Here is a 25,793-nt window from a genome sequence, read left to right as displayed (position 1 = left end):
CCAGCCAGCGGGTTTGTTTCACTCTTTGAAACAGCCCCAGAGCCCCGAAAGATGGGCACAGATGGCCTCTTCCCAGCTCAGCTTAAGGGCCACCCCCCGCCCAACCCCAGCTCTCCAAACGTGGCAGCCTCCCAGCCTGCTTCTGGCGCGGGAAGAATGTGTGGCGCTCCCAGGGATGTTGGCAGCGGCCCCGCTGCTTGGCTTCAAAATCAGAACCATCTGGTGGAGTGAGGGAAGTCAGAACGGTGCCCAGAGAGAGGCAGCGCTCTCCCGGCACAACCCTATGCTGGCTGGGTGACCAGGCACGGGTGGGAGACACCTGGGAGATGAGCTTCAGGGGAAGGAGCGGGAGGGCTGGGTCCCCGGATTCACGTTGTTTCTCTTGCTTTCGTGAATGTGTCTCATAGGGATTTATGGGATTCATTGGTCTGGTCGGGGAGCCAGGAATCGTGGGAGAAAAGGTAAGTGGTGTTGAGGGGAAAAGATAAACAATTAGAGCTTGTGTTTTGAAATTGTAAAAAGGTGAAGAGGCCCTTTGACCTGGGGATTTCAGAATACCCTACCTTAGCCTCTCTCCTGACCTGGCATTCTGAGTCTGCCAAGAGACATTGTTCCCTTTCCTGGCATCCCTTGGGGTTCCATCCCTGCCCTACTGTCATCAGCCTCAAGCACAGTTAGACTTTTGTGTGACAACCAGCAGATGCATGTGACCTGGGCTCCTCACAGCTGCCTACTGGCCCTGCACAGGGGTCAGCGAGAGCAGGGAGGAAAAGACTCATCTTTACAAAGAGGAAAGATGAGGTTGCCTTGCTAAGCCTCTGTTTTAGATGAGATAACAGAGGCTCAAATAGGGGAGGTGACTTACTCAAGGTCACCCAGATAATAAGCGGCAGTGCTGAGATTTGAACCAGGTTCATTGCCAAAGGTTAGCTACACTTTGCTCACTAAGACACTCTGCCTCATGTTGGCTCCTAGCTTCCACCAAGGGCCTTGGAGGCACTTGTCTTCCTTTGTATGGGTTTATCCGATCCCCAGAGCAGGCCCTCTGGGAGAACCAATATTATTCCCATTGAATAGATGGAGGAACTGAGGTCCAGAGGGAAGAAGTATCCCCCCAAGTCTGGCCCTGCCTAACTCTCCAGGATCCTCTTGTGCCACACTCTATCACTCTATGTGGCCCAGACCCTCGGGCCTCTGCCTTCCTCCTCCTCCTCCCTCGCTTCCCCCTCCTCCTCCTTCCCCTTCTGCTCCTCCTCCTTTTAAATTCAGCTTTTTATCTTGAAATTTTAAATTTAACTTTTTATTTTGAAATAATGACAGATTCACAAGAAGTTGCAAAAAATAGTACCCTTCACCCTGTTTCTTCCAGTGGTAGCATCTTACGTAATGATAGCACAACATCAAAGCCAACTCTGGCATTCTGCTGTTGCTCAAATGTCCCATGTCCCTTCTCACCTACAAACCATTGACTGCGCCATTCCCTTAGCCAAATGCTTTCTTCCCATTGCCATCTGCCTCCACCCTTTCTGCCCAGATGCTCTTCATTATCCTTCAGCTCTTGGGTCAAGAGGGACTTCCCGAGGGAAGCTTTCCCTGACCGGCTCTGCCCCCAAGTGGGTCAAGTCCTCCAATAATAATACCTTAGCACCATGACCCCCACCCTCACTGCACTGTGTCTCTTACAACCCTCTGAGTGCCTTGCTCCATGGGAGCAGGGCTGCTCACCATTGTATATTCAGAGTCTCGCAGATAGTGTCAGACACATAGTAGGTGCTCAATAAATATTTGCTGGCTGGGTGGATACAAGAAACAGAGCCTCACGAAAACAGAGCCAAGATTCGAACCCAGAGCACCTACCTTCTGGCTGGAGCTGTCTGCTACACTGCCAACTCTGCCCAGTGTGTCTGGATTGGTCGAGAGGGAATGAGTTATGTCTCTGATTCTCTAGCATCTCATCTAGGTTTGGACAGAGAGTTTGGAGAGTGAAAGACATGCCTTCTCTTGCTGTTTCTGCCTCAGCAAGCCTAGCCCAGGGGATGCCAGGCCTAATAAGGACCAACATGATGTGGGCCAGGATCAAAGGGGACAGTGTAATTAGTGCTTCCTTAATCAGGACCATCCTTGGAGGGAAATTCACTGCGTGGCCCACTACAGGGGATGCTGAGGCCTTCCGGGGCTTGCCAGAGGTCTTGGCTTCCTCTGAGTGAAATCCCAGATCCCCACCTGGGTGATGTGGCCATGAACTAGGCAGGGACCCTCTAGAGACCTTGAGCAAACCCCTACCTCTCTTTGAGCCTCTGGATGGCCCTCTGCACCTGCCTCCCACAGAGCCACCCCACAGCCATAGCCGTGACCTGCCTGCATTGCTGTCTCCATCACAGGGTGATCGTGGCATGATGGGACCCCCAGGCGTGCCTGGACCCAAGGGGTCGATGGTAAGGAGTAAGTCTGCATCCTCTTGCCCTCTCCTGTTGCAGCCTTGAGTGACAGCTCTGCTCTCCTCCATGAACTGCTTACCCCAGACGTTCAGAATGACCAGCTCCCTCTTTGTCCAGGGGGCCTAGCTGCTGTCCTCCTGGCTTTGCACTGGGGCTGAGCCGACCGAGGTGGGACTGAAGGAGGAAGGGGCACCTTCCATAGCTGATTCCTCCTTTGTCTTCTCTGTCTTGGCAGGGTCATCCTGGAATGCCAGGTGGTATGGGGACCCCTGGAGAGCCTGGACCCCAGGTAAGCAAAGCCCTCGTGATCCCTAAGCTCAAATCACTGTCAGATAAGGGTTAGGTGGCTGGGTGTGGCGGCTCACACCTGTAATCTCAGCACTTCGGGAGGCCGATCACTTGAGGCCAGAGTTCAAGACCAGCCTGACAAACATACCGAAACCTTGTCTCTACTGAAAATACAAAAATTCGCTGGGCGTGGTGACACGCACTTGTAATCCCAGATACTCAGTAGGCTGAGGCATGAGGATCACTTGAACCCAGAAGGCAGAGGTTGCAGTGAGCCAAGATCGTGCCACTGCACTCTGCCTGGATGATAGAGCTAGACCCTGTCTCAAAAAAAAGAAAGGAAAAGAAAGAAAGAGACAGAGAAAAACAAAGAAAGAAAGAAAGAAAAAGAAAGAAAGAAAGAAAGAAAGAAAGAAAGAAAGAAAGAAAAGAAAGAGGAAAAAAGACAGAAAGAAGAGGAGAAAAAAGAAAGGAGGGAGGGAGGGTGGGAGGGGAGGAAGAAAGGAAAGAAAGGAAAAGAAAAGAAAGGAAGGAATGAAGGAAGGAAGGAAGGAAGAACAGAAGAGAAGAGAAGAGGAGAAAAAGAATAAGGGTTAGGAGTTCAAGCCTCAGAATCAGAGAGACCTGGGGAGAATCCCAGCTACACCACTCTCTGACTATAATCCTGGGGCAGATCTGACTGTATTCCTGGGGCAGATCATTTAACTTCTCTGAGCCTGAATTTTGCTCATTTGAAAAACAGAAAAAAGAATCATGGTCAGGATAGTGTGATCGTGTGGGTTAAATGGAAGCGTGGGGCTAATGTTCATTACAGAATGGTGTTTGTTCCCTGGAAGCATTTTGGTTATTAGCAGCATTATTGCTTTTGTCCATTCACTCATTCACTCTGTAGTTACTGAGCGATAAGTGCTTGTGGGCAGTTTCAGGAGCTGGGTGAAGGGGCCCAATCTCCACTCACTGCAACCTCCACCTCCTGGGTTCAAGAGATTCTCGTGCCTCAGCCCCCCTAGTAGCTGGGATCACAAGCGTGTGCCACCACACCCAGCTAATTCTTGTATTTTTAGTAGAGATGGGGTTTTGGCAGTTCCAGGAGCTGGGGATGTGGCAGCAAGAAAGGTAGAAAGTGGTCCCTTCCTTTGGAGCGTGTAGTCTGGTATGGGAGGCAGGGTAGATAGAACCCAGTAAGTGATATCTGTTCTGGAAGAGCAGGCACAAGGATGGGAAATGCTGGACAAACAGGGCTGAGGGTCCTCAGGGGCCTGGGCTTCTCATGATGACTGAGGAAGCAGGGTTGGTGGGAGGCTCTCAAGGCAGAGTGGTGGGAGAGGCTGGGAGAGCTGGGGGAAGGGTGCGGCCAGGAGTACTCAAGTTCAAGAGCCCCTTCTCCTTCCCAGGGGTGATGATGTGCAGGGGGTGGGGGTGGGCTTGCTCTCATTTGGAGCAGGTAGAACTTGCTTCAGATCCCTGTTTCTGCCAATGGAGGATGGAAACTAGGAAAGGGCACTAGCTTCAGCCAAAGCCAGGGGTCAGGGCTGGGAGCCCAGTCCGAGGTGGGCTTGGGGAAGGTGGGGAGGGTGTGGGGGTAGAGGGACCAGCCCAGGCACAGATCCGGAGGTAGGGCTGAGGGGCGATGAGCTCAGGTTGCCTGGGTGTCTCCAAAGTCCAGACTGAGGAGTTCCCTGGGGTCTGATGAGGAAGGGCCCTGAATCCTTTCATGGTTTGAACCCAGGGGAAGCTTGCATAAACCTGTTCTCTACTGTGATTAGGGAAGCAAGGCCAACTCAGCTCCTACACTTTTTCATGCACCTGCTGTGTGCTAGCATAAGCTCCTCCCTGGAGGTACAAAAATGGTAAGAAAGAGTTCCAGCTCTTAAGACTCTCACTGTCTGGTGGGGCTGTCAAGTATAAACATTCTCTCCATCATTAACAGACTTTTATCGAGCACCTACTCTGTGCCAGGCCACGCCAGGGACCGAGGAGGGACAGGGGTGGACTAGTCCAAGGGTGAGAGGCCTGGATATAGGTGACCGTCACCCAGAGGAGAAGGCATCAGCACCAGGGCACTCTGTCCATCCTCATGATTCTTTGGACAAGTTGGAACGTTCTTGAGGAGCACAGTTGGAAGCAGAAGCCAGCACTCTGGGCTCCCAGTGACATATTTTTGCCCTGTTCTTGAGAAGGAGGAAAAGTCACATCTGGCCCAGGGCTGGAGGAGCTGGCAGTGTGGAAGTAGGACTGTTGGGGTAGAAGCAGGGGGTCAGAGGACCAGCATTCTGGTCAGGGGGCTAGCACGGCTGGCCGAGGCACCCAGCTTGGAATGCAAGGGCCCGGCCTCCCTCCCAGTGGTCAGAGATAGAGTGATTGGAGCCCTCAGCATGGGGGGTGCCCAGAGTAGGGCCGAAGCCTGAGTACAAGGATGCTGGGGGTACATCATCGAGTTCTATCCCCGGCACCCCTGCACGTCAGCCGTCCTGGGCCTGTCTCCCCATCTGTCTAGTGGGAGGAGGAAAGCCAGGAAAGGAGTCACTGGGACACAATGGAAGGCCAGTGGGAGATGGGGAAAGAGTGGGGATATTCAGGCCAATACAGAGAAGAAGGGGCAAGCCTCCTCTGAATCCCTCGCCTCCCTGGCTCCACTCACCTCCCCACCCCGCCCCGTCTCCTCAGTGCTTCCCCCTGTTCAGTGGGTTGGCTCAGGCTTGGTGAAATCAGACGGTCACTTACTGCTGTTTCTGATCCCAAGGTTGCCATGGTCCCCCACTGCTACGGTACAGGGCTGGTCCCTTGGATCTCTTGGGGTTCCTCCTGGCCAGCGACACTGGGGAAGCCAGCTAGCACGGAGGCCCAGAAAACCACCTTCAGAATCAGATACATGGGGGTGAAATTCTGGCTCCCCGACTTGCCAGCTGCGGGATTGTTGGCAACATTCATAGCTTCTCTGACCCTCAGTTTCCCCATCTGTAAGTCAGCATGATGCCACCTGGAGTATGAGATTGTCATCAGAAATGGTGCAGTGCATGATGTGGTGTCTCACAGCCCTCCTGCATAACTGTGTGCTTCATGAATGGTGATAACTATTTGTTAGAGATGATCATTGCCACTATTATGAGTAAGGCTACTACGATTAAAAGTGACATTTCTGGTGATATTGTTCACACCTGATTAGCATTTTCCCACTTTATCCATCACTTTCACCTCCATGTTGTCCGATAGCACATTGAGATCTATCAAGATTATTATCCCCAGGCCAGGCGTGATGGCTCATGCCTGTAATCCCAGCACTTTGGGAGGCCGAGGTTGGCGGATCACGAGGTCAGGAGATCAAGACCAGCCTGGCTAACACGGTGAAACCCCGTCTCTACTAAAAAACAGAAAAAAATTAGCCGGGCATGGCGGCGGGCGCCTGTAGTCCCAGCTACTCGGGAGGCTGAGGCAGGAGAATGGTGTGAACCTGGGAGGCGGAGCTTGCAGTGAGCCAAGATAGCACCACTGCACTCCAGCCTGGGCGACAGAGCAAGACTCCATCTCAAAAAACAAAAAGATTATTATCCCCATTATTGGGGGTGGGAGTGAGGCCCTGGGACCTGCCTAGGGTCGCCCTGGGACCTGCCTAGGGTCGCCCTGGGACCTGCCTAGGGTCACCCAGTGACCAGAGTTGGGTCTAGCATTCAATTCTGACCTCCTCCTGCCTTGCGAGAGCAGGCAGCTACCTTTTCCTGAGGACTTTGTCACTTCACCTTCTAGAAACTCTAGGGGGTAAGGACTCTTCTATCCCCATTTTATAGATGACAAAACTGAGGCCCAGTGAGTTGAAGTAACGTGCCTAAGATGGCACAATTAGTAAGTGGCCGAACTGGCATGTGAGCCCAGGTTCTCCAGTGCTACAGCCTGCTCTTTTCAGCACTCTATGCCTTGATGTAGAGACTTGGCTCCCAAAATTTCCCAGTGGTGCATTGCATGCCTTCTGAGCTCTGAGATCACTCTATAAAATGGCCCATTCTCACCCAGTCTTTCTGTTCTCCACCATCCGGGAGTCAGAACTGCCTTTTGTGGGGCCAAGCCCGGGTCCACACCCTGCTTGCTCTGCTGACGAAGGGTCAGCCTGGGACCCAGCCCCTCACATCAGCCCCTCCACAGCAGCTGTTGGAGGGTCTGCCGGGTGATAGCGGCTGGGTTCACACCCCTCAAAGCCATGGGGAAAGGGAAATGGGAAAGTCAAGAGTTCGTTCTGAGGCACCAGATGGGGCTGGGCCTCTCCCTGGTATTCAGAGGAGGGATGAGACTGGCTCTGCCTTGCAAAAGGAGCACGCCTAGTCTGAGAATTGCTGCAGGAGCTGGGAGGCTCCTGGAGCTGGCAGAGGGTCCTGGCTGGCCGGTGGATGAAGTTGCTGCTTGAGGTCTCTCAAGCTGGGCCTGGAATCGGGGTGGGGGTAGGGGAGACATTAGGCAGAGGGGTGGCCTGCTTCCCATCTTCTGCTGTGTTCCCTCCCTTCCCACCCTCTGCCCTCTTCAGTTCATGTGCTCCTTTTTCATTCAGCAGATTCCTGAGTGTCTGTCGTGCACCTGTGCCAGGCCAGGTGCTGAGAATTCCAAGAACTAAACTGGCCCTCTCACCCTGTCTCTCTTGCCCCTCTTGTCGTCTCTTCATCAAAACCAAGATGGCTGCCCATTTGCCCGGGGCTGGGCCTTGCTCCCTTCTCATGCCACCCCACCCACTTTTCTGCCTCTGCCTCCCCTCTCCTTCTCTCTTTCTTGATCCTCTCCCACTCTGCCCTCTCTGCCTCCCAAGCTCACCCTAGGCCTGTGTTCTCAGTTCTTCCTCCTCCTCTTTTCCCTGGGAGAAAATATTCAGGAAAATATTGGGTGTCAGGGTGGAGGTGAGGGACAGAACTTGGGTCACCAGATTCTCCTTTCTGGTGGGGGAGAGAAAGGGAGATGAGGATTTGAGGAGACCTTTTGTTATACATGTCATTGTAGTCTGGATGCAGTGGCTCACACCTGTAATCCCAGCAATTTGGGAGGCTGAGGCAGGAGGATCACTTGAGCCTAGGAGTTTAAGATCAGGCTGGTCAAGATAGTGAGACCCTGTCTCCACAAAAATAAGAAAATTAGCTGGGCATGATGTTGCATGCCTGCAATCCTAGCTACTCAGGAGGCTGAGGCGGGGGGATCACTTGAGCCCGGAGCTCAAGGCTGCACTGCACTCCAGCCCAGGCCACAGAGCAAGATCCTCTCTCAATAAATACATAAATGAATGAATGAATGGCATCGTATCTTCTCATTGTTGATTTTGAGGAAAAGGAGAAGAAAATGTCATGCAGGGGGCCTTATCCCCACTCCCCAGACTCCCAGGAAAGGTCGAGGCCCATCCCCCTATAGCCCAGGGCATTGGCTGTGTTCGAGGCTGTGGCTCGCCTGCTGCTTTCCCCAGTGAGCCAGGTGCCCAGTCCTTCCATGTGGAGGCTGCTGGGGCCCCGGCAGCTTCTGAACATGCCCGTCTGAGGGCTGCAGGCCTTCAAGCTTTGCCCCACACTCCCAGCCCCCCGTGTTGCTCTCACTTCCTAAAAAGGGGCCTCTCCAAACTCTTTCTCCTCTTCCCAGGGTCCTCCAGGATCTCGAGGCCCACCAGGCATGAGGGGAGCAAAGGGACGTCGGGTAAGTCGAGCCCAGCTCCTGGGGGCTGATGCTGGGGGGGGGGGGCACACTTGGAACAGGGTCATCTGCCAGAGACGGCCTGGTCTTTGCCCCTAGCCCAGCTCTGGGATCTGTGACTTTCATAGCACAAGGCAAGGTTCTAGGCTCACCCTGGACCTGTCTCTAGGGGTGGGACCCCACCCCTCTTTCCAACTCATTTCTCAGCCTTGCTATCCACCAGGCACAGTCGGGCTCTCTGGTACCAGTTCTTTGTTCATTCATTTATTCAACCAGCACTTATTTAGCACCTACTGTCTGGCGGACACTGTTGGAGGCTCTACAGGTATTGTGGTGAACAGGACAGACATAACCCCTGCCTGCCCTTGTGAGCCAGTCAACAAGTGAATCAAACCACTTGGCAGATGCAGGTGATAAAATACAGGGTCATCAGCACATGGACTGAGGAAGTATTAGCAGCCTGGAAGCCCAGAGGAGGACCCTACCTGGGCAGGGTACTAAGGAAGGACTTTAGGAGAGGGCAGTGCTTGAGCTGATGCCAGCTTCCTGGCAGGGGACTGGCAGGGGAAGACCTGAAGGTGATACAGGAGGTGGATGCTTAGGTATCCTCAGGGTCAAAAGAGGGACGAGGGAGAGGGATGGGGCTGGGACTTAGCAGGCACCAAGCGAGGCAGGGCCTCAAAAGCCACAGCTATACTCCAAGGGCATTGGGAGGCTGCAGGGGGTTTTAAACAAGGCTTCCCTGAGCAGTCACTGGAAGTAATCGCCAGCACTTAATCTATGCCAGATACTGCCTGTCGCACACATTAACTCATTTAATCCTCAGCACTACCCTGTCATGTAGGTGCTATTCTCATTCCCATTTTATTATTATTTTATTATTGGATTACTTAACCTTTCTCCCAGAAAGCCTTTGATTCCTGGGATAAACTAGGTGCTATGTGATTCAGCCCAAGCCCTGAACACCTCTGAGCCTCCACTCCACTCCCAGAGAGGCACAGAGAGGTTGAGTCACTTACCTCAAGTTGCACAGCTAAAAAGTGGCAGAGCTGGGATTTGAACCCAGGGAATCTGGCTCATTTGCATACTGAATTCAGCCTTATTTTCAATCACACAGGGAGGGTTGACAGGATGGTCTGCCAGCAATAGGTATACAGGCGTGGGGCCGTGCAGCCTTATTGTAAAGAGAAAGTGAGATGGTGCAGGTGGTGCCGGCAGCCCAAGCCTGATATCCAAGCTCCATACGGGGGGATCTGTGATTATTATTCTCCTCTTGGCTGGATTTCAAGTGGTTTTACAATTTCCCCCAAACCAGATGGCCTGAGCAGCCGGCCTGGAAGAGGGAAGATTAAAAGGCATTCCTGTGGCCCGGCAGGGTCCCTCCGGTGCCCATGTCCTCTGGGTCGGGGGGGGGGGGTCTCTTCAAACGGGCCTTGGGCCAAGGGCAGCCAGGCTCCATCCGGATCCTCTGTACCTCCCCTCCTGCCCCAGGAAGCTGGATTTCCTGGAGGGTGAGCTGCATGGGCCCAGGTCCCCTGCCCTGCCTCAGGCGCGGGGCTCAGGCCCCCTTCAACTCACTGGGCTCCCTTCAACCATCTCCACCACCCCTTCCCAGCAGTGGCTTGAAGAACATATTCCTGCTTAAGGAAGCACAGGCTTCCAACCTCGTCAGTGTCTCCCGGGCTGGGAGGGGAGCATCAGGAACATGAGCCCCTCTCCCCACTGGGTTTGTCAGGAATGCACAACCTATGAGATTGGCCCCCTGGGTCTCCTGCCAAACAGGCTGCCCTTCGCCACCTCCTAGAGGAGGTGACTGAAGGTGGGGAACCTACAGAGGCACCCACCGTGCCTGTGAAAGAGCTTGATTCTGGGCAAGTCCTGATCAGCTCCCGGTTTGCCCTGTGCCCTTAGCAAGGCCTTGTGGAGCTCTGTGCCTCAGTTTCCCCATATGTGCCACGGGGAATGGGCCTGGAGGTCTGCAAGGCCTTGCCTGCTTTCCTGCCTATGTGTAGGACGGGCCCTGCTCCCCACCCCACCGCCCACCCGAGGAAGAATGAGCACTGAGAGTTCATGGCCAGGGGCAAGGGAGGCTCTCACCCTCTGTTCTTGGTGAGGATGCTGACTAGAACCTGGGCCCACCAGCCCCAGTGAAAAGAATGAGGACTCTGGGGTCAGATGGGCCTACGGCAAGTCTCAGCACCCCCGGTTCCCAGCTGTGGAACCCCAGGCCGGTTTCTTAACCTCTCAGAGCCTTTCTCCCACCTGCTCAGGTGAGAGACTTTAATTCCTCCTTCCGAGGGGGTCGTAAGGACCCCAAGATTCCAGTGCCTCGGGCCAACTCTTCCCCTGCCTGTGGGTGTTAGAGCTTAGCCGACCTTGCCGAAATCCAGGCTCTTCCTCTTGGATCTTAGACCTTGGGCCACTGATTTCCCCTCCCTGAGCCTTCACTTCTCCCTCCGTAAAATGGGTCGGCAACAGAACAAAGCTGGTGGGCTGGCTGTGGGGACTCAGTCACTTCCTGAGCACCTTGAACTTGCTGCAGGGTGGCAGCACGTGATGGTGTGTGCTCATTCCCGCTTGTTCATCGGCCCCTTTTTCACAAGAGCTGTGGTTGGCCAGATTTTCTGTCCCAGGCAGGAGCTCCTCCCCACCAAGCCTGACCCCAGGCCTGGCTGGAGGGCGGTCTCCAGCGTGCCTGCAGACATCTTCCTCGAGGAGCGGATACAAGAGAGCAGACAGGTAGCTCTGATAGAAACCCAAGCTTCCCTCCAGCAGGCGGGGCGGGGGTGGGCCTGCCCAGGTTCATTTAGGGAAGGAGGCAGCAGGACGGGGGAACCTGCGGGATGGACTGTTGAGTGGCCCAGAGCAAGGGTTAGAGTGTGCGGCTGTTCTCGCCCCTCTCCCTGCCCTGTGGAGCTGGGGAGACAGGGTGGCTGGTGGCCCCACTACTGCCTCCTCCTCTCTCTTAAGCCAAGCCAGCTTCTCCCGGGTTCTCTGGTGCTCTGCTGGGATAGTGAGTTCTCTCAGATAAGAGGGATTTTAGACATTGTCTTCTCCAACACCAGGCCCCAGTGTGCAGCCTTCCTGGCAGGATCCTCTGGGCCCTGACCTGTATACCCCCGGTGACGGGGAGCTCACTCCATTTCTGAAAAACAGTGACAGGTAGTGGTGAAAGAAATGGATGTCCAGCTGACTTGGTCTCAAATTCTGGCTCCTCCATTTCCTAGCTGTGTGACCATAGGCAAGTTCACCACCATCCTGAGCCTGTTTCTTTCCCTGTGAAAGGAGGATAACAGCTTTCACTGCTCCTGCGGTGGCTGCTACTGCTCTATTATTATTTGATGACTTAACCTTTCTCCCAGAAAGCCTTTGATTCCTGGGATAAACAAGGTGCTGTGGGCTTCAGGCCAAGCCCTCAACACCTCTGAGCCTGCACTCCCCTCCCAGAGCTATCCCTTTCTAGGGAGGTGTATGTCTCAGCGAGAGACAGAGCCCAGAGCCACAGATCAGCCCTCAGGAGGGTTCAGTTGTCTGCCATCAGCTCAGCCCCTGTCCCAGCTCCCATGACCTGACATGGCCCCACCCCATGTGGCTCCAGCTCCGCCAGGCCTGTGCCCATGAATCACGGGTGTTAAGCCTAATGACATGGTGTGACAGTGTCCACGTGAGCCTGAGACTGAGGCCCGGAGAGGAGATGGGGTTTTTCGGGGTCACACAGCAAACCAGCAACAGGCTACGGCTAGCACCTGAGCCCCGTAATGCCCACTAGAGATGGCTTGTTTAGGAGTTCATCAAACCGCAGCTTGAATCTGTGAAAATTCTCAACTGGTTTTACACAGCATAGTGTGAACTGCCTGAGGAAGGGACTGAGCCCAGATTCCCCAAGCCACTCCTGTGTCCCTGCCTCTGGGGAGGCTGCCCCCTCCCCTGGCAGAGCCTGGCAGGGATGGAACTAGCCATTCTTAAGCACTTTCTGCGTGCCAGGCACTGAGCTGCCTGTGGGCATCGCCTCCTGTCTTGAGGGAGAGATTTCTTGTGCCCATTTCAGAAAAAAGAAATGGAGTCTCAGTGAGGAGCAGTCACTTGTCCCCAGACACATTTCCTGAGCAGCCCGGTGCCTAGGGCTGGACCCCACAATGGGCACCAGGCCCTGGGCTTGGAGATGCTGAGGACAGCATCTCCCAGCTGAGCCTTGGCCTTGCCCGGTGGCTCCCTGTTCCAGGATTATTTGATCAGTGGGGTGCTCTTTAAGGCTGCGGTGTGGGATTGAAGCATAGGGAGCTCCAGGCAGCTGAGAAGTGGAATTTTCACTTTGTTGGCCCAATTATTCACTGAAAATTTCCTTGTTTGATTTTTTTTTTTTTTTTTTTTGAGATGGAGTCTCGCTCTGTCGCCCAGGCTGGAGTGCAGTGGTGCGATCTCCACTCACTGCAAGCTCCGCCTCCTGGGTTCAAGCAATTCTCCTACTTCAGCCTCCTGAGTAGCTGGGACTACAGGCACACACCACCACGCCTAGCTAATTTTTGTATTTATAGTAGAGATGGGGTTTCACCATGTTGGTCAGGCTGGTCTTGAACTCCTGACCTCATGATCCACCCACCTCAGCCTCCCAAAGTGCTGGGATTACAGGCGTGAGCCACTGTGCCCAGCCTTCCGCCACTGTGCCCAGCCTTCCTTGTTTGATTTTTAAATGATTTATCTTCATTTAGTTTTCTCATTCCCCATCCTCCCCCACCTAGACACTTCCCCAGTTCCTTTTATCTGGGGGAGTATTGTGGGCTGGTCCCCTGGGCTCCCGGGCCAGGATGGGCTGGCCTCCTCCACAGGACACTCCTGTCCTCCCAACACAGACCGCTTGAGACCCCCTAGAGAACACAGCCTGCTCTGTTTTCCACGGGTTTTTCCAGGAGACCCCAGCCCATCTGCGTCTCTGTGGGAGCGGCCCTGGAGGGGACACACGTGGGGCAGTGGGTGGAGCCCACATGGGGGATGAGAGCGGCCAATGTGTTAGGGACCTTAGCTAAGTCACTTCCCTTGGCTGGGCCTTAGTATTCCCATCTGTGCAGGGGGGATGGGGGTGGACTCCACCTGCCCCTGGGGTCTCCCAGCAATCAGGGACCAAGACTCCTGTGTCAGGGGTCAGGCCTGAGCCCAGGGCTCCAGGGAGCAGTAGCCTGACTCCCACTCCCTCATGCAAAATCCTGCCCTGTTCCTGCCCCCAACTCATGGGCTCTTCCTCTGTGAGCTGGGCTGTATTCGTTGTATGTCTGGCTAGAGATGGGGCTGCTCCACACATCTGGGAAGGACATGCAGGTTCTTCCCAGGTCCTGCTCTGTCAGTTTCCCCTGAGGGCTGTGGCCCACACACCTGTTTCTGCCCCGTGTGTGCTCTGGGAATGGCACATGGCAGCAGAGTCTGAAGAGTTGGCCGTGTGGACGTGACCACGTGTAACTCAATTGCGGCCCTCAGTCTCCACGTCTGTGAAATGGATTGGCTGGGTGACCCCCAAGGTCTCTCTGAACAGGGCCATTAGTGCCCCAGCCCCCTTCTGGAAGCGTCAGCCTCTAGCTGAGTCTACTCATGCTGCGGCCTCTGCAGAGCTGTCTCGAAGGCGCTGCACAAGGGTGACCACCTCAGTGGGGAGTGTGTGGGAAGTGGGAGGAGGAGGGGGCCGGGGCTTGTGCAGGGGAAGGCCCCAGGCTCGGAGCAGCCCCGCCCTCCTGGTTCTCGGCCCGAGGGAGACCCCTGCTGTCTGGTGTGCTAGTCCCTTTTTCCTATTCCAGGGCCCCCGAGGACCGGACGGACCAGCTGGGGAGCAAGGGTCCAGGGGCCTGAAGGTACCGACCCCTAGGGCCTGCCCTTCCTCACTCCTCCGACACTGGGTCAGGAATCATGAACAAGGCTCACACCTCCTCAGAACAACGCCCCTTAGGGACAACAAAGGGAGCCCCATGGAGGCTGCAGGGCTCTTTCTGAGAGCTCAGCCCTTCCACTCCTCCTGACCCCTCACTGCAAGCCCAATAAAGAGAAAGCAAGAAAGGAGGAGGGAGATCATACACATCCTCAGACCCTTTCCCTGGACCCCAAACCCCACCAGGCTCCTGACAGCCGAGACTGCTTCTGGCAGCCCCATCCCTTAGGAAGGGGTCCTTGGTTCTCCACCTGGAGCAGCTGGTGACGGTGGCGAGCCACTCCCCTTGTCAGGCCTTAGTTTTCCCATCTGCACCATGGAAAGGGGGCAGACTCTGTGGCCTCAAACGGGTTCCTTTTATCTCCCATGTGGAGGGGTCCCTTTTTGGGGAACAGTCCTCCCAAGCACCCTCTCCCACCTTCACGTGCTCTGCTTCCCACAGGGCCCTCCAGGACCCCAGGGCAGACCAGGCCGGCCTGGACAGCAGGTACGTCAGGCCAAGGCCAAGCAGGCCAGCCGCAGGCCCCCTCCCTGCTCCCTGCTTTGTGATCTGAGCCTGTAATGACCCCCACATGTGCTTCCAGGGTGTGGCTGGTGAGCGAGGCCACTTGGGCTCGAGAGGCTTTCCTGTAAGTAGCACCAGTTCTTGAAATTCTCTACATGGGGCTTTTGATGGGGGTGGGGGGCGGGTGCGGTGCTGATAATAACCACTTTTACCAAGGTCCTGTCCTTCTGTGGAAACCCCGAAAGTTCTGGTTGCCCACCTGCCCTGCACTGAAGCTCTCCAGCACATCCCCTCTTCTCTGGGTCTCAGCCTTCCCATCTGTCACCCGGTGTGGGAGGAGGGGACCCAAATACACTAGGATGGCTTGCTTGAAGTCAAGACAGGGCAGAGAAGGCCATGGAGGGCCTAAGGTCACCTTTGCCTTGTCTCTGCAGGGCATCCCGGGTCCCTCAGGTCCCCCAGGCACCAAGGGCCTCCCAGGAGAACCGGTAAGAGCCCTTTCCTTCCCTCTTCTGCTTCTTTGCCACTGGCACCTGGGGGTGTGGGCCAGGTGGTCAGATAAGGAGAAGGGTTGGAAAGGGACCATGCCTGGCCTCTAACCCCCTGTGGGCCAGGCCTTGGGGTTGGTGGCGAGCACTAAGCCAGGAGCTCTGGGTTTGAGGCTCAGCTCACTTGGCCTCCAGCCTGTTTTCTTGCCAGGAAAATGGGGGTGATTGTCTCTGCCTTGCCATTCTGTTGTGAAGATGAAATGCGAAAATGTATAGGGAGTGCTTGGCACAGGGAAAGGCAGGAGGGAGGGAGGTGAAGATAAGAGTAAACGAACAAGCTGACCGGGAACTGCAGAGTCCAGCATGGCTGAAGTGGAAAGCGGGACCTCAGAAAGGGCAGGAGGAGGCAGCAGGCTCCAGTCGCCCAAGGCCACGGGACACTGTACTTTTTGTCCCAAGGGCAACAGGGAACCATGGAAGGGCTTGAAGCAGAAAGGGCGATCTGCTTGCCTTCCAGAAGATGTCCCTGGGAGGACAGGTGTGGGGGGACAGTCCAGGAGCCCCATGAGGAGGCTGGAGAGTGGTGCTACAAGAGATAGCAGAGAGAGGACAGAATCTCCAGGGGGCTAGAAGGATGACTCCTGCACAGGGCAGGGGAGGACAGGAGGCTCCCATCCTCAAGGCCGCTGCTGCATTCCCACATCTTGAGGCCCAAGGAGTCACCCTTTTGAACGGTGGGTTGGCTGGGGGTGGGGGTTTCCAGACATGGATCCGAGGTGGAAGAGCGTTCCAGGCAGGGGCAACAGATGAGCAAGACTCAAGAGCTAGGAGGTTTCTGATCAGGGAGGGCCCCCTGGGCTTTAGGTGGGTGGATAGGAGAGTGTGCAGCTGTGTTGGAGGGAGTATGACAGATACCAGTGGTGAAGAGGGGCTGCAGACACCAGGACCCTCGGTGTGGCTGGGGCGGACTAGGGGTGTGCTTCAGAGTCCCCGGTTCTGGGGGTCAGCTCCCTCATTCACGCCTCCAGATCCCAAAGAGGGCCCAGGCTGGCCTCTCCCAACTGTCTGTGTGTCTGTCTGTCTTCCAGGGCCCTCAGGGACCCCAGGGGCCAGTTGGGCCTCCAGGAGAGATGGGACCCAAGGTGAGTGTGAGAGACCTTTATTCATCCCATGATGCTGCTAGGGATGTATCAGCCCTTCCCTTCCCTCCTCCCCAGGAGCCTCTTTCTGCCATTCCCTGTCCTGGCCCAGGGAGATGGTCATGTACCGTGTAGTTCAGAGAAGGGTGGACGCCCTGGCAGAGAGGGTAGATCCATCCTGGTGGCATAGGTTGAGGAGCTGGCTTCTAGTCCAGGGGCATTGGGTGGGACACAGAGGTACCAGGACCCTTGTGGGGGTTGGCATTGCCTCTTTGGGCATCACTGGAAGCATGGATGCTTCCCAACCTTGACCTTGCTGGGACTTTGCCCCAGCAGAGGTTTGACTGTCCATCCAGCCCCCAAGGGTCATGCAGCAAGGAACTTGGAAGGAGCCTCGGACACCCCTGCCTTATCCAGAGGGAAAAACCAAGCCCCAGGGTTTATGCAAGGGCTGCAGCCATGCCCACGGTGATAACTCAGGGCTGCTTCCCATCCGCCTCACGCTGGCTAAGCTGTAGAGAGAAGGGTTAGAATCACTTGGCCCTAAACACAGCATCCAATGGCTTCCTCCCCCGTCTTTTTGTGAATCATGAAATTTTCTTCCCTCTGCTTGCCAAAGGGCTCCTAGTGTGGTAAACCACACTTGTGGGGCGGGAGAAGGCTCTAGAAGCCTCTGGGTAGTCCCAAAGCTCAGCCAGCCTGGGCCCACCCCCAGCCCCCTAGTTCCAGCTCCAAGCTCCAAGAAGCTACAGGCTGCTCCCACCTCTGCATCTCTTGTACTGTGTGACCCTGGGTGTTCTCTTGCCCTCTTGGAGCCTCAGTTACCCCCTTGCTTACAACCAGGGGGCAGCTCTTGCTCTAGGAGGGACCAATGGCGTTTTCTTTCAGGGGCCGCCGGGTGCAGTGGGAGAACCGGGCCTTCCTGGGGAAGCCGGGATGAAGGTGAGGTGGGATGAAAGAAGAGAAAAATGACTTGTTGAAACCAGCTCCCAGATGGTGGCCACATCCTCTCCTTGGAAGAGAAATGGGCCTTTCTTGTGGCTGGGATAATGGGTTCTCTGTGCTCCTGGCTGGGGAGTGGGGCCTGGTTAGGGCCAGAGTGGAATGTGGAGCCCCCACCAGTGCCCTCTGCGAGGTAATGTTTTTTCGGGCACCTGCCCCTGCCTCTATGCTGGGGTGGCTGTACCTCCTGGCCTCATGCGATACCATCTGCAGCTCGGTGCCAGTGCCCCTCATTACCTGCTGAGAAACAGGTGCCCATTGATACATGGACTCTGGGGAGAGCCCCCTCCCCATTCTGCTGTTGGAAGAGGACGCTGTTCCCCTTGGAGGCCCCAGAGCTGATGAGTGATGCTGGCTAGCCCGTGGACATTGTTGAGGCAGGGCCCAGGGGAGCCCGCAGAGGGGCTGTGAGACTTGAGTCCAGTCACCCCCTTCCATGCCTAAGTCTCCCTGTCATTCAAAGAGGGAGTTGGACCAGGCCGGGGGCTGCCAGACTTGGCCTAGTCCCAAAATCCCTTGCTCAAACACCAATGAAGAAAACCACCCCACGTAGAAAACTGATAGAAGTGGGATTGTTTCCACTGGAGCAGGGCTGGGGGCTCAGAGCTCTGCCCTCCTCCTGTGCCCCTAGACACCAGCAGGGAGCATAGCTTGAAAATTCTCCAATGAGAAAGACCCTTTTAGGGCCTTTATGCAGGGGGCAGGTGACATTTATTCCGGCTCATTTAGGGCTTCCTCCTCGTTTGGGTTTCTCTTCAAGTCTCTCAAGGAAGAATAAAGTCACATAATTGCCATTGCTGCATCCAAGGCTCCTGGAACCAGACTGCCCAGGTTCGGATCATGAATCTGTCACTGAATAGTCTCACGAGAGCTTGGGCTCCTTACCGAACTCCCCCAATGCCTCTGATGCTTCACCTCTAAAATAATGCCTTTCCTTGCAGGGCTGTCTTGAAAGTCAAATATGTTAATATAAAAACTGATGTCCTCAGCCTGGGCAACGTAGCGAGACCCCATCTCTACAAAAAATTTAAAAATCTGCTGGGCATGGTGGCGCATGCCTGTGGTCCCAGCTACTTGAGAAGCTAAGGTGGGAGGATCACTTGAGCCTGGGAGATCAAGGCTGCAGTGAGCTGTGATTACCCCACTGCACTCCAGTCTGGGCGACAGAATGAGACCCTGTTTCAAAAAACAAACAAAAAAAGTCCTTAGAACAGTACAGAACAGTACAGTTAGTTATTAATAGGATGATGGTGTTGGTGTTGGTGCTAATTGTCCTCCTGTCCTGGCGTGGGAGAAGAAGTCCGTGGACAAGGCTTACTTGGAACAGGAGCTCTGGTTGGTGTTTTACGGTTTCTCTGTGGTCCCTGGGAAGAAGGACCTTCCCCAGCTCCTCCTCCCACACCCCAAAGTCAGAGCTGGTGGAAACAGGAAGGGGTGTCGAGAGCTGGGGCTGGCCCTACCCACCCGCAAGGACTTTTGTTCGGCTTCTCCTAGGGTGACCTTGGACCCCTGGGCACTCCTGGGGAGCAGGGCCTCATTGGGCAACGGGTAAGTTGAAGCAATTTATTCTTCCTGAAAGCCCCCAGGGTGTGTGGGTGCCGCAGGGGAAGGGACCGGCTTTTCTCAATCTCCCTAAGCCTCAGTTTCCTCAGTTACAGAAATAGACTATGAATGTCTACAGCCTCGCCCAGTCTCTCTTGGTAGGCCAGCATTTCCACAGTGTAGAGAAAGGCATTTTGTGGTCTGTAGTCCCAGCTACTCGGGGGGGCTGAGGCAGGAGAATCGCTTGGACCCAGGAGTTGGAGGTTGTGGTGAGCCAAGATCATGCCACTGCACTCCAGCCCGGGTGACAGAGGAAGACTCCATCTCAAAAAAAAAAAGAAGAAGAAGGATGTTGAGGTTCAGTCGAGTCTTGGCAGTAAAGAGAATGATGAGCACGCATCCTATGCCCGCTGTGTGTCGAGCACTTTTCTCGAGGCACAAGGAGCACAGCAGTGAGTAACGGAGGCCTATCTCTGGAGCTTGCATTCCAGCGGGTTGATAAGTGATACCTGCCATGGGTACAAGAGGAGCACGGACCACCCAACTGGCACATCGTTGCCATCCTGCACCTGACGGCCCCTGAGGCCCTTTCCAGCTCAGACTCTGAACAGCGATGAATTCTAAAAGCAGAGAGAGACCCAAACTTAATTTGATGGCCATTTCAAGAACTGTTGTCCAGGGGCGTCTCTAGAGCTGGAAGGGCAAGCCTGGTTGAGGTTCAGCCAGGGACTCTGTTCTTGCTGTCATTCCCGAGCTTGCTGGGAAGAAAAGTCGAAAGACTGGCCTCCCTTTCCTCATCTGAGAAGTAGGATTCCACCAAGGAGTTCCATGCAGGCTTACTCCAGCTCCAGTAATAGTATCTCACATGGCTGCCAGGTATGGGGCGCTTACACCATGCCTTACAGCAACCCTTGAAGAAGGTGGTGTCAGCCCCATTTTTCAGATGAAAAAACAGATGCCCATGAGACCTAAGTAGTTTGCTTGCGGTCAAACAGCCAGTGAATGAGAAACCAAGAAGTAGCATTGACGTCTGGCTGATGTCAAAGCCTGTCTTTAACTACTAGGCCACTCCGCAGCCCAGCCAACCAGCCTAGAGATGATGTTCAGGACAAATCCATGACAAGCACCTTCTAAATTCGTGACCTCATGTAGCCCCCACCCCACGTCACCCTGCAGAGGGAGCTGTCGGTAGCTTGGGGGTCTGCTCCCCTTTTCTGGAGAGCCGAGGGTGGGCACCTCAACCTTCCTGTTCATTTGCTAATTCAGCCCCTGGCTACCATGCACCCACTGTGTGCCAGGGCCCCCAGGGTCCCACTGCCTGGAGATCCATGGGTCAGGGTCCTGCCCCAGGGAGGGGGAAGAAAGGAAAAGCACACCGGGGCCTCCTCCCCAGTAACATCTCCTCCTCTTTCTCCATCACCTTTTCCAGGGAGAGCCAGGCCTCGAGGGTGACAGTGGCCCCATGGGACCTGATGGGCTGAAGGTAAGTGCCCTTTTAGGGCAGGGCCTGGGGACCCTGGCAGGGCATTGCTTTCCCATCCAAGACCTAAGTCTCCTCCCAGAAACACTGTGTTCCCATAGAGATCTGAGATGACAGCTCCAGCTCCCATTGACAGCAGCGTGGGGAAGGGTCAGCAGTGTCCAGCAGCCACCTCCCACCCTGCCCTCTGCACTACCTGCTCAGGTGGGACCAGGGCCATCACCACCTTCCAGTCTTTCCTGCTACCCTTCTTAAAATATCAGCTTCTCTTGGCTAAGGGTGATTCCTGAGCACCGGCACTACGCCAGGCCCAGAGCCAGGGTCTTTGGTCTCTGTTATCTTCCAAATATCCTAGAAGGTCAGGAAAATAATAATTACCACCAATGACTTATAAGCCACAATTTAGGGAGGACTAGTCACACACATACCAGGTACAACGCTAAGCCCTTTACCAGCTGGATCCATAGGACAACGGAAGTTCTGTCTTTAGATGAGGAAACTGAGACTCAGAGCGGTGAAGCAACTTGCCCAAGGACACACCGCTAGCAACTGGCACATCCAGGACCCAAATCTGGGCCCGTTTGGCTCCAAAGCCTCTGCTCACTCTGCTGTGCCATGCACCCATTCTAAAGGCGAAGAGGCTGAGGCTCAGAGGAAGGCATAGATATATTCAGGACCTATGGCTATGAGTGAGGATCCAAAATTCAAACACACGGCTCACAGGTGCCAAAGCCTGCTGGCCAAACTTGACCCTGCTGCTCCCCAAGAGCCTCCTGTCAGCCACAAATGTCAGGACTCTGAAGAGACACCTTAGCTCACCTGAATTGCAGGTGGGCAGGCAGGCACCTCCCTCTGACTCTCCAGACCCATCTCCAGGCCAGTCCCTGGCCTCCGTCTTGGGCCCCGCTCTGACCCCACAGGTGGGCTTTCCCCGAGGCTGGCCGGTCACCCTGCGCAAGTCGGCTCCCCAGCCCAGGTTCCTAAGGGCCATGCCCTCTCACCCACCTACTCTCCAGGTGACCTCGGAGAAGCAGACCCCTTCTCTGAACCTCAGTTTCCCCATCCACAGGCCTCAGCCCACCCTCGTTACCCCCTCCCCACAGTCTCCCAGGGTGCCTTGGCGACCGGCCCCTGCTGACTCTTCACATTTTCTTGCAAGAGCGAGAGCGCCCCCTGTCTGTCATCTGCCTGACTCCTCTCCCCCAACCCTGCTGCATCCAAGCGTACAGCCGAGTCCCAAGACCCGGAGCATTTGACAGCTGCTCTGCACCCTTTGCCAGTGCCTGCTACACTGGGTGGTGATGCTGATGAAGGTCATGGCTAAAATGCTTTGGGCACTTGCCATGTGCCCAGTGCCACCCACCCAAAGGGCTTTATGTGAATTAACCCATTTAATAATTAATGTTCCCAGCAACTCTCCCAAGCTTGATACATTACCATCCTCACTAGACGGATGAGGAAGCTGAGGCACGAAGCAGCAGCCTTCTCACTCCACTCTGGGCGGCCACCTTTCTTCTTGGAATGTCCACTGAGGCGGGTGGGAGGGGGTCTTCCAGCCTGGGTGCCTCGTGCAGTCTTCTGCCTCCAGCTTGCATGGCTTTTTGGCCCTAACTTCGTCCTCTTTCCCTCCCTTCAAAGCCAATTCTACCTGAGTCCTTGTGCTCAAATGCACAGCATCTTCCCTGGTCTTTACATGAATCCCAGGAGAGACCCATTTCCTTAAGGTGTTTGTCCAGGAATCACCCCTCATGGGGAAAACTGCGTCTCGAATATGCACAGCACTTCATAGTTTATAGAGTGCTTTTACACCCGTTATCTCTTTGCTGATGTCCAGCTGACAGTGGCGATGGTGGTGGTGACCAATAATAGTTAGCTTTTATCCAGCATTCACATGCGAGACACGCTGCTAAGCTATTTACATGGTTTATCTCTTTCAATCCTTGCAGTAATCCTTTGATCCTGATTTTACAAACGAGGAAACTTGCCCAGGGTCACACAACTATTCAGTAGCGGTAGCAAGATTTGAACTTAGGCAGCATAACCCGAGGAGGGTTGAGGGAGGCATCATCCCCTGAGCAGAGAATCTTGGAATTAGAAGGAGCCAGAACCCCAGGTTCACACAGCACTGACTCACTTGGTGGTATTAGGGAGTCTCCACCTGTCTGCACTTCAGTTGTCCCATCTGTAACTGAAGAGGGTTAAGGAAGGTGACTTGCAAGGCTCCTCTGAGCACTGGCAGATGTCTGAGGATTTGGGGCATCTCTAGGAACCCCCAGAGACTGTTCTGCATGAGATTCACAAGGACGCCCACCCCAGGGGTCCAGTTAGCCCCTGGAGTGTGGTCTTAGGCAGAGCCCAGGTGAGGGCCCTTTGTTGAAAACCCGACTAGCCACCTGGAACAGGCTGTCTGCCTCTGAGAGTTAGGAGAACAGGTGGCCAGGACGACAAGCCAGAAATGGAATCCCAGAGCCAGAGGAGTCTGCAGGAGAGTTATTCAGGCCAGCCCCCTGTCTTCATGCCAGGCTGTGCTTAGAAGCTGAGGCTCCCAGCAGGAAGGGATCCGGGCACAACTTTGTGCCCAGATCTGCTCTACATTGGCCCACGCCTCAGCTCGGAGTCTTCTGCCTTTATCTGTGCCATCTCTGGACCGCTCCATTGGAAAATCTTCCCAACTGAACTAGAAACTGCCCCAGCAACTCCCTCCCATCCACCTCCTGCCCCAGAGCTCAGGCCTCAGCAGGCCCAGCTTGAAGCAATGAGCAATCATGAGTTGCTTTCTTGAGCCTCTCTTCTGGGCAGGGCCAAGCCCCAGGCTCCAGCTTCATGCCCTCCGCTTCCTGTGCTCTCTCTCCTCTGGATGCACACCAGTTTATCAGTGTCCCTCGTAAACCTTGGCACTGGGGGACAGAACTGGTAAAGACACACTATGCTTTTCCAAGCCCGCTCTTCTCGCCCATCCCTTCCTGATGGATGCCGCCCCTCAGCAGCCATGCCCGTGCTGCACTCCACACCTGCTCTGCTCACGGTGATGAGGGTGACAGCCCATGCCCCATCCTGGAATCCTGCATGCCCCATCCTGGAACCCCACCTGCCCCCAATCTCTCTCAGAGTACGCAAAGATTACCGTGATGAGATAAGGCAAGCTTAGAGTGACACTGATTGCTTCAAAACCATAAAAAGCCCATGCCAGCCTGGTGCAGTGGCTCATACCTGTAATCCCAGCACTTTGGAAGTCCAAAGTGAGTGGATCATCTGAGGTCAGGAGTTCAAGACCAGCCTAGCCAACATGGTGAAACCCTGTCTCTACTAAAAACACAAAAATTAGCCAGGCATGGTGGCGCGTGCCTGCAGTCCCAGCTAGTTGGGAGGCGGGGGTACTTGAACCTGGGAGGTGGAGGTTGCAGTGAGTTGAGATCATGCCACTGCACTCCAGCCTGGGCAACAGAATGAGATCCGTCTAAAAAAAAAAAAAAAAAGCCCATGCCAAGGGTTGCCTTTCCAAGGAAATAACCTCAGGTGCCCCAAAGGTCTGAAGCCCCAAGAAGACCTTGGTTACAGCCCTATCACTGTAAAGAGGATATGCTCAGGATCCTGCTTCAAAGTCCAGCTCCACCGTTAGCCAGTTGTGGGCCTCTGGGCCAGACCACTTGATTTAGCTCTGCCTCAGTTTCCTCTTCTGTAAAATGGGACTAAAAGTGGACCAGCCTTGGAAAGCTTTTGTGGGGATTAAGTCAGTTAATAGATGTTAAAGGACTCAGACTATGGTCCTGACATGGTTAGTGCTATATAAATGTTAGCTCCATCCACTCCCCAGAGAAAGTATTCTGCAGCCAATAAGAATGATCGCCATGCAGAGCCCAGAGCGATAGGAGGGCACGTTCACCATAGAGCAAAGCAGTAACTATAACAAACAAAGATGGAGACCAGCAGTCCAGTGGGATTGTGCCTTTAGAGCTTAGTTTACTGCTGTCCGATTCATTGCCTTGGGAGAGTTGCTTCACTGCCCTGAGCCTGGTACATACCATCCAAACTGTTACCTACCGTTTATTATTATTATTATTATTATTATTATTATTAACTTTTTTTTGTCATCGAGGATTGAAAATACAACTCAGAAAAATGGAAAGAGTGGTTCTGAGAAGGAGAATTGGGTGAATTTTCTTTCTTGATGAAAATTTCTTTCAGCTAGTTGCAGCAGCTCATACCTGTAATCCCAGCACTTTGGGAAGCTGAGGTGGGAGAATTGCTTGAGCCCAGCAGTTGGAGACCAGCCTGGTCAATGGTCTCCAACTCCTGGGCTCAAGCTCTCTTGTAGCAAGACCCCATTTCTACAAAGAAAGAAATTTTTTTTCAATTAGCTGGGCATGGTGGCATGTGCCTGTAGTCCCAGCTACTTGGGAGGCTGAGGCAGGAGGATTGCTTGAGCCCAGGAGGTCGAGGCTGCGGTGACCTATAATTGCGCCTCTGCACTCCAGCCTGGGAGAGAGTGAGACTCTGTCTAAAAAATAAAAAAAAAAAATCTGCTTCATAAGACTCTTGTTCTCCCAATGTGTCTAAGTTGGAGAGAAATTGCCCTTGTCTCCTGTGAACTCCATGGGGTGGGTGCAGTCAGGACCCCGGCTTATCTCTGAGTCACTCTGCCCTTCGCAGCCCAGGCCCAGGCAGGGACACATGGGAGCCTCTACGTCTGGGATGCATCCTTGTGCAAGCTTAGAGCTACACTGGGCTTGGCAGCCGAGTCACAGCACCCTGCCTTTTTGGCTGCAGAGGGAACTATCGGGAATCTAGGGACCAGTTGGCTGTGGATGCCTGAATGGAGCCCTGAGATTTGGGGCCTCTGATGCACTTGGCAACTAACTTATTCTCTCTCTCTCTCTCCCCTCTTCATGCCCTGCCACCCAGGGGGACAGGGGAGACCCAGGGCCTGATGGAGAACATGGCGAGAAAGGCCAGGAAGGGCTGATGGGTGAGGACGGGCCCCCCGGCCCCCCTGGCGTCACTGGTGTCCGGGTGAGTGTGCAGGCCCCTTGCAGCGCCTGGAGCTCTGGGGTACCCTGAACTCTCATGCCTGTGCAGGCGGCTGGGCGGGAGGTCTTTTGGTCGTGCCACTGAAGGATCTTCTGCTGTGGTCCTTTCTCCACCTGGCAGTTTGCCAGAGAACCAATCTGTTCAACGCTCCATGGCTCTGGAGAACAACCTCGGTTACTCATCCTCCTGGCTGCCCTGCCCTGTGCAAACCTGGCCCCTGCCGACCTCATCTCATCCATCCCCCATATCCAGACACACTAAACTTTTTTCAGTTTCTTGGACAAGCTGTGGCCCTTACCCCTGGGCCTTTGCATGTGCTC

General features: G+C 54.7%; 1 protein-coding gene across 6 annotated transcripts in view; it reads left to right on the top strand.

Moving 5' to 3' along the window:
* Positions 1-25,793, top strand: part of COL27A1 (collagen type XXVII alpha 1 chain) — a 156,843-nt gene that overhangs the window by 94,344 nt on the left and 36,706 nt on the right. For all 6 annotated transcript variants that reach the window (XR_010109099.1, XM_034928907.3, XM_063594253.1 and 3 more), the window contains 13 exons: positions 408-461; positions 2,382-2,435; positions 2,674-2,727; positions 8,328-8,381; positions 14,162-14,215; positions 14,732-14,776; positions 14,874-14,918; positions 15,229-15,282; positions 16,371-16,424; positions 17,310-17,363; positions 18,918-18,971; positions 20,395-20,448; positions 25,348-25,455. Coding sequence is in view for 5 of the 6 variants with exons in the window: in XM_034928907.3 (XP_034784798.1) it covers positions 408-461; positions 2,382-2,435; positions 2,674-2,727; positions 8,328-8,381; positions 14,162-14,215; positions 14,732-14,776; positions 14,874-14,918; positions 15,229-15,282; positions 16,371-16,424; positions 17,310-17,363; positions 18,918-18,971; positions 20,395-20,448; positions 25,348-25,455 (738 nt within the window). In the remaining variant the exon portion in view is untranslated. The remainder of the gene's footprint in view (positions 1-407; positions 462-2,381; positions 2,436-2,673; positions 2,728-8,327; positions 8,382-14,161; positions 14,216-14,731; positions 14,777-14,873; positions 14,919-15,228; positions 15,283-16,370; positions 16,425-17,309; positions 17,364-18,917; positions 18,972-20,394; positions 20,449-25,347; positions 25,456-25,793) is intronic.

The sequence above is a fragment of the Pan paniscus genome, chromosome 11 (genome assembly GCF_029289425.2).
Source record: "Pan paniscus chromosome 11, NHGRI_mPanPan1-v2.0_pri, whole genome shotgun sequence".
Lineage (NCBI taxonomy): Eukaryota > Metazoa > Chordata > Mammalia > Primates > Hominidae > Pan > Pan paniscus.
This window is presented reverse-complemented; position numbering and strand designations above follow the sequence as displayed.